At 33.6% G+C, this 15,661-nt stretch overlaps 1 protein-coding gene across 6 annotated transcripts in view; it reads right to left on the minus strand.

Annotated features, from left to right (window-relative positions):
- CHMP2B (Charged multivesicular body protein 2b) overlaps nt 1–6,897 on the minus strand; it is a 40,340-nt gene extending 33,443 nt beyond the window's left edge. The window contains exons 1-2 of one of the 6 annotated variants that reach the window (XM_076502606.1): nt 5,224–5,453; nt 5,137–5,160 (exon numbers count right to left, since the gene is read on the minus strand). In XM_076502606.1, the coding sequence (XP_076358721.1) occupies nt 5,137–5,160; nt 5,224–5,225 (26 nt within the window). In that variant the 5' untranslated portion in view covers nt 5,226–5,453. Of the gene's footprint in view, nt 1–3,662; nt 3,732–5,136; nt 5,161–5,223; nt 5,454–5,523 lie in introns of those variants that run through there. The other 5 variants (XM_076502609.1, XM_076502612.1, XM_076502607.1 and 2 more) reach the window with 5 other exon arrangements.
- Nucleotides 6,898–15,661: the final 8,764 nt, after the last annotated feature.

The following is a 15,661-nucleotide window of genomic DNA, read 5'->3' on the forward strand; positions in this document are numbered from 1 at the left end:
GCGGAGATACAAATATTTTTTATTATTTCAAGCACAAACATGATTATCGCAAGTAGCCATTTCAACTATGTCTTTTATTTATTATCAAAATTTATTTGTATCTCACTAGAAATTTTCTTTTCAAGCCCTGGGGGAACAATTTATCACTTTATTGTATAGGCCTATATAATATATAATAATTTGGGAGTTGCAACAAGTCATAATATTTGTCTGTATGAGCATACAGCCGTAACATATACACCAAAATCGTAATGATTATGCTCAAATCATAATGGTTGGCATCTCTGGGCTACTGTCAAAGGACAATGAAATCATGAATTCATGCAATTCACGTTGAATGTATATTATTGGTAGGATATAGCTCAATGCTCAGCGGCATACAAATTTCCTTGATGTAGAAAGGAATAAAACCATTCTATGTGCAAAGGTGAAGTATCATCCTGAAGAAAAAAAAATCCCATCAACTGCAAAAGCATGGATGATGTCAAGAACAGGATTTTTGGAGTAAAAGAAAAACATTGCAAAGAAATCATACACACAAAAACAAGAGATGTTTAAGGCTATAAAGATATGTTATGTTGGAATCTAGGAACTAATCTAACAGAACTGAACCTTTGACTCCTTGTAATATTGAAGATGCTCAGAGGTTTACAGAGTTGGAGACTCTTTCATTAAGTATATCAATTAAATTGTCTTGCTAAGTACTGAATTAAAGGATGTTATAGAGTGCCCTAACAGTTTAGTCATTGATACTATGGAGCATTGTCTTTTGTTTTCTTGCAGTGCACATAAGAGAAAATCATATTTAAAACAGTAAACCAGAAGATTCGCTCAAAAAAATAAAAATCTCTTTCAGAGGTTTCATGATAGAAATAGGTGACCTTGTTGGAAATGCTGTTTCATGCTAAGTATAAGAATGAATTAAGCAGAGTACAATATTTATATGAAAGATCACCAGAAATCTCTTCAGAGAAACAGTTGGAACTTGATGGCCCAGTGGGATAGTTTTTAAGAGTAAGAAGGCAGATTCCACTTAAGTAGGTTAGTTAATCAATAGAAACAATTATCTGTAAGCATTGACTGGCATCAAATAAGATATTAAATCAAATAGTAGCAGGGAAATAATGAATTACTTTAGATCCTTGTTCCCAATCATTTATATTGTAGTTTATTCCAATGTTCCTATGATAAAAACTATGATTGCCACAAAAATAATCTACTAACTGAAATTACTGTTTCTAATTATAACCATTTTTACTTATTCCAACTATTCAGCAAATGAAATAATTACACTGTGACTTTTCATTATTATCTTTAATTAATTTAAACATGTTTAGCTTAATCTATTTTTATCATAACTCATAAAAATAAACTGATCAAAATTAGGCTAATTATGCAAATAATTGAACTACTGCCATTGTGTTTGTTGTGAAATACAAAATTACAGAATGGGCTGAGTGTGCTCTGTCCACCGTAAGTGTCAATTTCAAATCCTTTTAGCACTATATATATATATATATATATACGTGTATTTTTGTTGTTGTTGTTTATTATATATACGTGTATTTTTGTTGTTGTTGTTTATTATATATACGTGTATTTTTGTTGTTGTTGTTTATTATATATACGTGTATTTTTGTTGTTGTTGTTTATATATATATATATGTATTTTTGTTGTTGTTTATTATATATATGTGTATTTTTGATGTTATTTATATATATATATATATATATATATATATATATATATGTATTTTTGTTGTTGTTTATTATATATATGTATCTTTGTTGTTGTTTGTTTATTCTTCTCATTGAAGAACTAGGGGTACAATAAATAAACTGATAAGACAGCTGGGACACAACTTCGAGCCAACAGATTAAAAATAATTTTAAATACAAGTCAAACAGGTTCAAATGCAAAGAAAATAGCAATTCCTGGTTTTCTGGATCCCTAAGTTTATCAAGGGTCACTAAGTTTAGCAAGGGTCCCGACCTTATTGTTATATTATGGTACATGAATAAAATTGCTTTTTCTCGTTCTTTAGTGGTAAAAAACAGGTAACTAACCTCCATTTTGTAAATATTTATTAATAATAATTATTATTAATGTAGTACAATGTACCATTCTGAAATTTGTTCCAGTAGTGTGTTAAATGTCTTGTGCATCTTTTAGCTGTGGTATGGGTGCCATATGAACTCATCAAGGTAAGATGGCAATTGTTTATTTTCATATAATGAATACAAACTCTAGTCTCTTCCTTTTTATTTATTGACAGGATTGGTATGTATGTGAATGCAGTCATGTTATCGGTGATTGTGCGAACAAGGTGTCCTTGAATAACTTGTCAGTTTGTGTGCAGTCGTGTTATCGGTAATTTTATAGCATTATTAAATGAGACCCAGTTAGCTGGAGACTGACAAGAAAATGTTTAAAAATAAGCTTATAGGTTGCTTCTATTCTAATGTTAGTAGTATTAGAAACAAAATGAAGTAGTACAGGATTCTGGGTGAAGTGGGAGACTGGTACGTAAAAATGTTATCATCTTTGGAGAAAACTGATAACATGTAATATTTTTAAATCCCAGTTATAAATCTGTTGAAAAGAGAGTGAATGATATATAAAATGATGAGCTGCCACCTGTTGGTATTATGATTGTAAACAAAAAAGAAAGCTGTCACACATGTAGCCATTATTAGTTAGAATCAGGGATTTTAATTATAAGAAGTTTTTAACTAGTAACTACTGTAGGCCATCTGATCAGACCTATGTTGTCAACAAAAAACTGTGAAACTGTTGACATTAAAAACAATGAAGCAATCATCACAAGAGACTAACTTTTAACAAAATGACAAGAACTGTATGAAGTCAGGTAATGAAGGAGTGGGATTTCTTTAAATGATTCTGAACAGTTTTCAGTACTAACTGGTCAGGGAGCCCACCAGGTGAGTTTGTTTGAAGTTAAGCACAAGGCTATGCACAGAGCTATATGTGCTCTGCCCACCACAGGTATCAAAACTCAGTTTCTAGCATTGTTAGTCTGCAGATCCACTGCCGTGCCACTAGTGGGTGGAATCAACCAGAGAGGGTGACATTTTAGTTCCTATTAACCACTAATGAGAAAGTAGTTAAAGAACTGAAGTTGGGAATGTTTCCAGAAAAAGATTACATTGCATTATGTTTCACATTTTCCTGCAGTGCAAGATGAAGGAAATGTTAGTTCCTAATTACAGGAGATGAAACAAGGTTTATGAATATTGAATTGAGATAATGAGTTAAAAGATGAAGCGAGACAGGTCTGTGAAATTTTGAGAAAAAAAATCTTTTAATTCAAGTTAGGCCTACTTATGGAGAAAACAACAAGAATGACCAAAAAATTAGCTTATTACAAACATCCAGGAAAATACTGATGTAAAAAATGTTTAAAATGTTCAATTAACAGACAGTGTGAAAAATTTAACAAACTTTAGAAATATGGTTATGATATATAAATCAGTAAATGACAAAAAGTTTTAAATGAACCTATTCTTAATGTTAAAACCAACAGTTTGATAAATTAAGCAGGATTTTAAAACCGGGATTCTACCTCATAGCATGGCAACAGAAAGGATTTATTAGATGGCCATGGTTTTAGATTTTTTCTTCTACTTTTATAAAAACTTACCAATACTCCAGACCAGGAACATTCTATAGGAAAAACTGGAATTTGCCTGGATCATGTAGATATTAATCCCTTTTTGGAAAGTGAAAGAGAGTTATACGTGAGTAAGTAGAATGAAACATCAAAACCAGACATTTGTTCTCAGGTTGTAAATAAGATCAAATATCAGATGAGCCACTGTTTTTCTCTCTCTCACTTTTAGCATTTCAGCAAACAATGAGATATGAAACAAACAACTGCTAATTTTATTCCTGTTTTTAAATTTGGGAGATAAGTTCCTTAAAAATTATAGGTTGTGTAGTCTTACTTCTATGTTGAGAAAAATTCTAAAGTCTCATAAAAGAATTTTCCTAAAATCATTTAATGAACTTTGATATAAATGAAAGACAACATGGATTCACTAAAGTAAAATTTTGCTTGAGGATACTTCTCTTTATGTGGATGATGGTAAAGTGGGTAGAACTTGTGTATTTAGATTTTTCTAAAGACTTTAGATATAGAGCTTTATACAAATATTAAACAAATTACATAGATGTGCACTAAAGAATGACTAGTTGACTGTATTGTAAGATGACTGGTTGAGCGACAGGAATTGAAACATTGTTATTAATAGAACCTATAAAACTATAGGTTTGCTAATTGTAATGTACTACAAGTCCAGCTTTTTGTTAATGATTTTGATGATAGTAGATGTAATGAAGTTTGGATATTTCTAGCTGTATTGAAGATACTAAACTAGTACAGAATAACTTGGATCAAACAAATGTTGGAAGAATTCTTGCAACATATTAACGTCTAGTTCAGACATCTATGTTTTCTGATAGAGTGAGTAGTTTAACGAGCAAGCAACGGTTGGCAATTGTAGAGGCCAGCACTTTACAAAAGTTCAAAAAGAGGAATTCATAATTTCTTTAAAATAAAAGATGCATTTCAGTTGGTTTTATTTAAATGAGTGTACAACAACAGTCTTTAAAAGAAAATAGCCTCTTGCTTATATGTTACATTATAGTGTTTACAAGTCACCTTCATATAAATAATTAGTATCAAAACCCAGTTTCTAACACTACAAGTTTGCAGATTTGTCTGACTAGACAAAAGGATCTTGTCATTGCAAAGATCTACTGAACTTCAATATGTAATATACATAAATTATTGTAAGATTTAACTTAATATGTAAAGGGAAAAACAGTAAAAGCTGCTACAAAGGTCTTTTAAAAATATATTACCTGTATTATTTAAATGAAGTGAAAATTAAAAAAGTGTTGTGGTGGACAATTAAACTAATCAGAAACAATGTTATTATTTACTAACATAACACTTTTCTACATCAATGATGCTCAACAAAAGCAAACCTTTTTAATTTATTGAAATTACCATTGTAGTCACAAATATAACCCTAACTTATATAAGATAAAGCTGTCCTGCAAGTTTATATGTAAATAAAGTTCTCCTTTAAACATTGGTAAATGTCGCTTACCTGATACTGGAAAAATGAAAGGTCATAGGGATGGGAACCTATTGACTTAATCGATATATATATATATATATATATATATATATATATATAGCCTTAGCATGAATAAGATTTGGATTTATTACTGCACACGTTAGACTGTATTATTTGTAGCACTGTTATTAATTTTTCATTGTTCCGTACACGTATGAGTTAGGTCATGAAATAAATATACTTATTTAAAAATGTATAACCCCTATATATATATAGTTTGAATTTGACATAGGACTAAGAGGAAGCACTACATTTTATGTTCTTAAGAAAACAAAATATTTTATAAAATTCCAATTTGACAAAACTATATATATATATATAACTAGCACAAAGAGTTAATAATACACTAATACTCACTACAATATACAGATTCTACTTGTAAACTTCACAATAACATTACTGAATGGCATACTTTCACAACACTTAACAGTCTCAAATTAAAACCAAAAACTTGAGTCTCTCTAGAACGGAATATAATATGTTCAAAGTTCCAATCTATAATTTATGCTATAAGTATAGATTCCTTAATAATAATAATAATAATATCTCTTTTTAATTTTCATTGATAATTAAACACATGTCTAATTATATTTATACATGAAACATAAACCAAATAACTCGATCTTACAAAACTAAACTGCACATCGACTTCTTGGAAGAATAAAGTTCGTACCTTTGTTTGTGATTTCTAATTTATTTATTAGTTGCATAATGCATGAGTTATTTCGTTCGATTTCTTAATTCATAACAATTGAAATCGATTACATCTCCATATACTTCATCATGAAAGAACACAGAATCAATAAAAAATAAGTAATTCTGGAACACACGTCTAAGCTCAAAATTATTAATGTATAGATAGCCGTAATAAAGTTTTAATCTCGTAAATAGCAGTTTTGGAGTGAAATGTTTTTAAGCAGTTAATACTGCGAATGTTTGAAGGGGCCATCCGTAGACGTCCTCAGGAATTGTTCCTGGGGGATGCAAGTGTAAAACTGTGAATTGAATTAAAAAATCATATACATACGCTGAATGAATAAAGAAAGAATTATGTTTCTCGTTTTACCGGAGGGGGTACGAGAGGGGAACTTTCCCCCTCTGCGGACGTCTAGGAACCAACTCGACCAACTGTTATCATGAACCAGGATAGCAAAGACTGTGGGGAAGGAAGAGATTTGCCTCCCACCGTCACTAAAGTGTTCCACTTGTAGCCAGAATTTAAAAAAAACGTTCAAGGCTAATCAGTCTAAAATGCCATTGCATATGCCTTCGGCGCAGATAGCCTAGTTGCTTTGTGCCATAAAACACCTAACCAAGCATAAGATTTCCGGTGGCTCAGTTATAAGTTTAAAGACTTATAATGCTAAAATTCTGGTTTTAATACCCTCGGTGGATGGAACACAAACAGCTTACAATGTAATTTTATGCTTAAAAGAAACTGTATATTCGTGTCTATCTTTACAGAATTATTTCACTAACTGAAAAAAACACTTGAAAGGCACCAACATTAGGCCCGGGATGGCCAGGTGGTTAAGCCGTGGGGGCGTAACGGTCAATCCACCTCTTTTGGGTGATGATGACTAGCTGCCTTTCCTCTGGTCCAAGGTTTCCCAACCTTTTGGCACTCGCGACCCCTTACCTAAAAGTTTGAAACCCATGTGACCCCCTACTTAGGGCTTACTATCAGCAGCTTAATTTTTTTTTATTTTCTGTAAAGAAGAGGAAAAGAAACATCTAAAAAATATTTTAAAATTCTGTAATTACTTATTAGCAAATTAAATCACATTGGTCCAACCTGAATTCACAAAAAGAACATATATTTCTTAAAATAATATTAACATAGGTTTGAACAGCTATCCAACCCAGCTAGTGAGATGCCTGATGTTGCATTTCAGCAGCAAGCTTTGAAATTCGTGGCCGAGAGTTTGTTAGAGCCAGTCTCATGTCATCTCCAACATCCAATCTGTTCCTATTATTTGTTTTTATATTGACAAGAGTGGAAAATCTTGCCTTACACAAGTAGGTTGAAGCAAATGGAACAAGGACACGTAAAACTATCATGCTGACTTTGGAGTATGACTGATACATAGCGCACCAGAACTGAGTCACGGATTTCGAGCTGAAGAGTCGTTCCTTAGATCCAGAAATTCATCTTGGATATCATCTGGGATGCTGAATACATCAAGTTCAGTACAAAATGGGTTCCTTACCAGGGCCTCCTGCTCCTGTGATAGCTCAGGGAAGTAACGCTCGACTTCCTTTTCTGGAGACTGAAGATATTCGGTAATCTCATCCTTGAGGAACTGATCCAGTTGGATCTGAGACTCATCCGTCCCTCCACAAAGTTTTTCAAACATAGCGATGTTTCTAAGATTGGTTTTCCGACGCCAGTTCTGCACTTTGGAAACAAAGACCTGAAGACTATCTTGAAAAAGGAGAACATGTGTTTCCCTTCCTTGAAGCTTCAAATTGAGCTTGTTCAGCTGGTCAAAAATGTCGGCTAGGTAAGCAACCCTTTTATTCCATGCTTCATCTTCGAAGTGAGCTACAAGATCTTTCCTTTCTTGAGTCTCCAGGAATAGCTTTATTTCATCTTTCATTTCAAAGACACGATTAATAACGTTTCCTTTCGACAACCAACGTACTGCTGTGTAGAAGAGAAGGACTTCGTGGTCAGCATTCATGTCTTTGCATAGTTCTTTGAATAGACGAGTGTGAGTGCTTGAGTCTTCACATAATTTACAATTTTGATTACAGATTCAAGCACTTCCTGCAGAGAGGCAGGGAGGGTCTTACTGGCGAGAGCATATCGGTGAATCATGCAGTGGATGCTCTTTGCTTGAGGTGCTAGCTCCTTCACTCTCGACTGGAATCCTGATTTCGATCCCAGCATAGCCGGTGCCTCATCCGTACAAACCCCACACAAGTTTTCCCATTGAAGATCTTTGTCTTGAAAAAAAGTTGAAACTTTTTCCATGACATCATCAGCTTTTGTTGTGGTTTCAAGTGCACTGCAGAATAAGAATTCGTCTTTGATGTCACCTGTATTAATGTATCTCACGAAGATAAGCAACTGAGAACATGAACTTACATCTGTTGACTCGTCGAGCTGAAAGGAGAACAAAGGGGAACCCTTAATTTCAGTCAAAACCTGTTCCTTCACATCCATAGACATTTTAGAAATGCGCCTCTGTATAGTATTATTTGACAGGGATACTTGCTGCATCTTCTTTACACTGGCTCTCCAAGAATAAGATTTACTGCTTTCATCAAGCAGGGTTTAAGAAGTGTTTCTCCAATCGTGTGAGGCTTTTTTTGTTTAGCAATTTCGAATGCAATCTCATATGAAGCTTCCACTACGGCTGCACTCTGCTGCTGAAACGACCCACTTCTGTCGATTCTTTGGCTTTTAAGACACCGTTCATGCCGTTTGAAGAAATCCAAACCTTTCTTTGCGTGTTCTGGATGTTTCGTCTCGAGATGACGCTTGAGTTTTGATGGTTTCATTGACTCTGCACTCAGGACAACATGCACAAAACACACTGTGGTTTCTCGATGCCGTCGTTGGCGAGCACAGTGGTGAAGCCAATGTTGAGGTAGCATTCTTAGTATCTGCGCCGTTCAGCCATGGACACAACTCACCTCTACTGTTTACTTATCTCCTTGTTAAAATAAAATTAAAATGTTGAATAATGAACGCTTTGGCAACTGTAGATCTTACACTGACTACTTGTGGGGGGTGCAGGTAGAGTAATGATGGGGTAAGTATTGGGAGGGAAGGGAGCGTGGCCAGTCGCGCGATTCGTCATCCACCAATCAGCAACGGACATGTGACTCACGTGTCGACAGCGAGCACACACACACTTAATCACAGCTAAACAGACACACAAGCATATGTACATGCGCGTGCACTCACATACTCGCTACTCACTAGTACACACAACATACAGTTGCAGACACATACACATTCACACAGGCACATTCACTCACAGGCACGCATACATACACCATAATATCACCTAATGACATTGAACTAACGTAGCACACGTTTTGCTTTGCACCGAAACAAAAAAAATGTAAGAGCATGAAAATGTAATTGATGAAATAAAATTACTGTTATCCCAAGCCTCTTCTAACAAGGCTAAGCGACTCCCCTGCCAAGGCTTTGCGACCCCCCTGCCAAGGCTTCGCGATCCCCTGGGGGGTCGCGACCCACCGGTTGGGAACCCCTGCTCTAGTCTTACACTGCTAAGTTAGGGACGGCTAGCTCAGATAGCTCGTATAGCTTTGCGCGAAATTCAAAAGTAACCACATCAAAGGGTAGGCTTGTCGACAAATGGGATATCCATGGGCTGGACGTTTAAAGAATGGATGAAATAGATACCTTATTTTATTCATTTGCTGCAGAAATAATTATATGTTTCCTACTGCTATGAAAAGGGTGAAAAAGTATCGTAACAGGCAAAAGTGTCATTCTTAGGGACCACTGACTGTTCTGCTTGGGGTCCAGAATTACTATTGATGAGTCTGTTCAGGTCCTAAAAATATTCACTTGAACCCCCAACAGTGAGACAACATAAAAAAGCACATGTCTTCACGTAATGCATATGGTTAACAATATTAAAATGACATATAAGCATGATAAAAAGTATTTTGTGCAGAGAACATGTTACGTGTTTTAACTGGAAATTAGCCTGCCATCTTATTTCATAATTATTAAAGATAATACCTATTTATGCCATTTTCTGCTGCCATTTAACATTTTAATGAGTAAATTTATATGTTTATGTTACTTGTAAAACATGTAAGATGGAGATGGGGTACAAAAAGAATGGTAGTTCGGAAGTTTTCAGAGTTTAAATTTTGTTTTCTCCAGAGGGACAAGGTGTGGTTGAACTGGTTAATGTACCGGACTGTGTCTTCAAACATTTTTTTTATTAAAGCTGTCCTGTTAAGTAAAATCGCCCTCCAGACAGTCGGCGAATTCCAATTAATCAATCAGAATACCGTAGAACCGTACGCATTAATTTAATTTGATCATTGGTGGTGTGGGTAAATTAGACACGCGTAAGCATATGAATAATCAACATTACGTTTAATAAAATGGCCGATTATGTACACATAGTTTGTTGGGAAGGCATGAGCTTATTCACCTCTCTTGTATATATCTTTATAGTAATTTAAAATTGGATGTAAATGCTATTGATTAGCTGCGTGTCTTCCCTTTAGTTTATCAAGTAAAAAAAGAAAAGCTTGGCATAGATAGCTCTTGGTGGATATAACACAGAATTTCATCAGGAACTAACTTAAAAAGTTACAAATCTAATACTTTTGCTTAAATATAACTCTAGAAAAGAGGTGAGAGTTGTATGGTAGGAGTAATATAATTATTATAATTAACTTTCTTTTTTAATATGTCTGTTTTGAAAATATACTGATAATAAGACAAATATAATTTAAAATAATGATAAGATTTCTTAGGTAACAATTTTTTTTATTTAACTTTACTAGTCATTGTATAAAGAATAGAACTTAAAAAAACATGTAATATCGAAAGTATAACTCACACGTTAAAATACAAAGGTAGTGCTTGTTTTTTTTATAGTAAAGTCACATCATGGGGAATTAAACCCCATATTTTAGTATTGTAAGTCTTTAGACTTACAGCTGTGCCACCAAGAGACCAAAGCAGTGAAGCTGAGGGAGTGAAATATGTAATTATTATATCTGACATCTCAAGTTTTAGTACTTTGTTTTCCAATTTTGCATAAAGCTACTCGAAGACTATCTTGCTAGCCATCTCTAATTTAGAAGTCATATAGACAAGAGGAAATATAGCTAGTCAACACCACCTACCGCTAAGCCTATTTGTATCAAGTAATAGTTAAATTGACTGTCGCTTATAACACTCTCGCGATAGAATAGGTAAACATGTTCAAGAACGGAGATTTGAATACTTAGCTTAAGAGATGTACCAGACAAGATGTACCAGACCTAATATGGTGATTGAAAAACATAAACATTTTGAAATTTCTTCAGCGTCTCATAACTCAGAATTTGTGCAAAATAATGCTCTAAAAATTTAAATATCTTATTAGAATATCATTAATAACACTGTTAGATCGTGTCGACATAACTTGGCATAGGCTGGCTGTAATTCAGCACAAAGCTAACATAATGGGCCAGAGACGGAATTACCAAGAGGCAGACGGGACAGTGCCCTGGGGCCAGCTTAGCCAGGGTCATGGTCTGGTTTTATCTTCTCAAAGAAGGAACTCCGGTAATTTCTTTGCCCCGAGGTCCTTGAACTGCTTGTTCTACCACTGCAATTGGTTATCTGTGGTCTGCTTTCCACAGATGTCGAAACCAGGTTCCTAGCGTTGTAAGTCCGCGAACATACTGCGTGTGGCACTGAGAGGTAACTTAGTACAAAGGAACATGGATGGTTTCATCGAAACTCATTGACTCCTTTCCGTCAAGCATAGTCATGGCTTAGATGATATCTGATAAGTCAGAACTTTAACGTCTGGTATAGGCACGCCTCTATTTATATTTGATGCTGCTTGTCACCAATAAATATGTTAGTGTATATATATTCTTTACTTCTTATTGTCAGATGTTTAAGTGAGAAATATAAGTCGAAAGATATGTTGAGGTAGTTCGTTTCTTTTTTGTGTTTTCTTATAGCAAAGCCACATCGAGCTATCTGCTAAGCCACTGATTTTAGCGTAGTAAATCCGTAGACTTACCGCTGTACTAACGGGGGACTGTTATGCTTATAAAAACGTAAACTAGTATGCCGTCAAGCAATTTTTACAGACTGCATTTATAAAAATGCAAAAGTGTGTACCACTCTTTATTTCTTAAAAACTATGGATCTGAAATGCACTTCTTACATATCTCTGTTGTTGCTGTATATTGTTTTTTTTTGGCTGCAGTGAACAAACTAAGAGGAAAGTAGAAAATAACAAGTATAGTTAGTATAATTTTATCACTTTATTCTTTGTTGTTTATGTACTAAAAGCTGACGAAACATTAGATGCGGAATGAATGCGACTTCCTTTGACGATATATATTTTTTTTAATTTAAGCTTGTTGAATTCTTTATTCTTAATTCAGTTTTGATCAGGTAACAAATATTTCTGAAATTGAACACTAGGTACGCAGTTATCGTTTTCTGGCGTTGCGTTCAAACTGTACGAGTACACTGTTAAGTTTAGGCTTAGTAAGTATGTTCTTACTTATACTTCGGATATATGTATATATTTTTGTAGATTTTTATAAACAAAATAACGTACATATATGTATTTACGTTTAATTTAACGATGGTATGTTATAGATTAAAAAGAAACAGATAATGAAATTTCAATTTTAAGCAAGCGGTGTAAAGTTTAATACTATTCCCGCCTTTGATAGAAGGTACTTTTGTATCGTTAATTGATGTTTTTGTTAGGCCTAACTTTGTTCGTTGATGTTGACCGATTATAGGCCTGTTATAAATGTTGAACGTACTAGTGTCATAATATTAGATATAAAATAACACTTTCTAAATGTCGTTTAAAGAAACTGGTAAAAAAAAGTCCCTTTTCTCTTTGACGGTGTTACATCTGATTTTTGCGCAGCATGAATAATAGTATATATATACACACAATATATAACTTTTATTTATAATTTAATTAGCATATGCTTGAATAGATTGTTAAGCGCATAAGAAAAAACAAACTACAATTGTTATTTGACAGTGTTTTTAAATAAATGTGTAACTATGAACTTAATACTACTGCAGGAATGTACAGGGTGGCCCGTAAGTCCCTACACATCCATATATCTTATGTAATCTGTGTGCTGCCCCTCATTCTCGCTGCATAATATTATGCGACGCCATGTTCTGTGAGACATTTTCCTCGACATAGCAGGGGTTATTGTTCCAAATGCTGCAGTAACAGCTGCCTTCAACTTATCATTAGAATTATAACGTTGTTTAGACACAATGCCCTTATGTATCCCCAAAGAGAATTATCACATGTTGTCAAGTCTGGACTTCTTGCAGGCCATTTCATGGGTACCGGGGATGTTACAGAACCACGACCTATCCATTTGTCTGTAAACAAATTTATAATACATGTGTAATTGAATATAACATAATAATATATGGATGGGTAGGAACTTATGGGCCACCCTGTACATTGGTACTAGTCATGATAAAGGTAAAAGCACAAAATAGTTAGGTATGTTTGATGATTTTTCCATACTGATGTTAATGAGGGAGAAAATGTATAATTTTTTCCTTTTGTTTCAGTTTGGTGTGAAATATTGCAAATGTTTATAATTGACTCTCCTTATGAAACAAATGCTTAGATTTGCTTGAGAAATTATAAAAATTACTACAATTTTTATTATTAAGGAGAGTAATAATAATAACCTAATTTTAGGCACTGATGAGAGATTGTATTGAGCCAGATAGTAAGGGGGTGATATCTTTAAGCTCAAGAATGTTTTGTTTACACTACGTGTTAGAGAACCAACCAGAAGGAATGTAATCTTAGAGTTTGTTAAGCACCGAGGATAACTGGCTGCAAAAGATAAAGTAAGAAAACAGTTGAGGAATAAGAATAATTAGAAAATTTTTATATTTTGCTACTTGTTGAAATAAAAACACAATGAATTTTAGTTCCTAATTTTCATAATAAATTTTGAAATTAGAAGAAAACTTGTCATTTGTGATTTGGGATAATGAGTTAATTGTTAAGGAAATTTGGAAAATTTTTAAATATAAGTTACTTTTAAATCAAGATAAACATATTTCGAAAATTAAGAAAATATAACAGGGAAGATAAAGCATAATTAGCTTGCTTACAGCATAAACAAGTCAGGAATAAATGCCATAGTATTAAATAATTTGGTTGGAAGTTTTAAACAACTATAGGAAGGCAAAGGATTTAGTTAAAACTAAGTTTATGAGATGGGAAACAATTCCAGTGGCAACATTTTTGTTGAAGACTGAAAATGGTTGAACTTTTCCCTTTTGTTTTTATAAGAGGCAGTGTTATCAATATCCCAACCTTGGGCATTCTGTGGTTAATTGGAAGTAAGTATAAGATTACATAAAGTACTATGGTCAAACAAAAGTTCTCTAAGTTTTAAATGTGATCAGAGATGATTTATACAAGTTTCTCGAGTTTCTTTTTTGAAGCTTAGTAAATGCAGACAGTAACCTGTAGATTAAAGAGCTGGTTATTTTACTTCCATTATTGAATGTGGTGATAAAATAGTTGCTTTGGAAATAATAAGCCAGTTAGTGTAAGAAAATCTGATAAAAGTAGTTGTATAAGATATTTAATAACATGTGGTGTGATGAAAGAAAGCAAACTCAGATTTGCTAAAGGAAAACCTTGCCGAGTTAACCTGTGGCTTTTAAGGAGGATGTTACAGTGGCATAGTTCATTTATGTAGATTTTTCCTAAAGCTTTAAAAAGGTCACACAAGAAAGACTGCTTGTATACAATAACTATAGGCAATGACAGTAGTAGAGATTGGGAAAAGGCCAGTTAATTGGATTGTAGAAAGCTGAAGGTTTTAATGGAGTCCAGTCAGATTGGACCATTGATACTAGTAGAATGTCTGCAGGTGTTAGTGTTTGATCTTTTGTTATTGACAACATATAAAAGTCACTGATTAGGCTTCACCTGAAGTATTGTGTGCAGTTTTGAATGTATCTAAGAAAGGATATTCATGTGTTGAAAGTGTTTATAGGATGGGTACTGTATTGGAAGGATTATCTTGTGGGGGTGGGTTAAAATCTGTTAAAAGAAAGGAATGATCTTACAGATAAAGTTTGTTATCTGATGGTTACAATATCAAAGGACTTTGGTTTCTTTGTACAGTATTTTGGGGACAATAAGATGAAAGGACATAAGTTTAGGATTTGAAAAAGACAGGTTAGGGCACAGTTAAGAGTATAACATTATGATTGACTTATGGAATCTGTGATAGTAAAGATCAGTATTTTACAAAAGTTTAATATGAGAAAGAATCTATAATTACTTGAAGACATAAAAGGTTTTAAATTTTTACCTTCTCAGTATAGGTGTGCAGAGGAAGTCTTGAAGCCCTAAATAGTTTCTTACATGTTGTGAACATTTTTTCAAAAAATGGATTATAAAATATCAATTCTTGTTGTGTTCATTGCATATCACTAGCTTAGCTTTGTTATTAATCATCAAACATATTCCAACTTGTGCTTTTATGTTTGATCAATTTATGTGGATGATGTTAATGTTAGAAACATTGAGTATGATTTCTGTTAATACATAGATACTTAAGTTATGCATAATGGTCTACACTAAATAGGTAGTATCGGTAAGTTCTATTTATATATAGTAGTTAATATTTTACTGTTATAAAAGGATCAAATTTCAGAACAGTTTCAAGAAGTATTAGAACGACCGTTTCTGACACACACACACTTCCCTTTCAAGTATTTCAAAAATTTGAT

This window comes from Tachypleus tridentatus, chromosome 5 (genome assembly GCF_004210375.1).
Source record: "Tachypleus tridentatus isolate NWPU-2018 chromosome 5, ASM421037v1, whole genome shotgun sequence".
Classification (NCBI taxonomy): domain Eukaryota; kingdom Metazoa; phylum Arthropoda; class Merostomata; order Xiphosura; family Limulidae; genus Tachypleus; species Tachypleus tridentatus.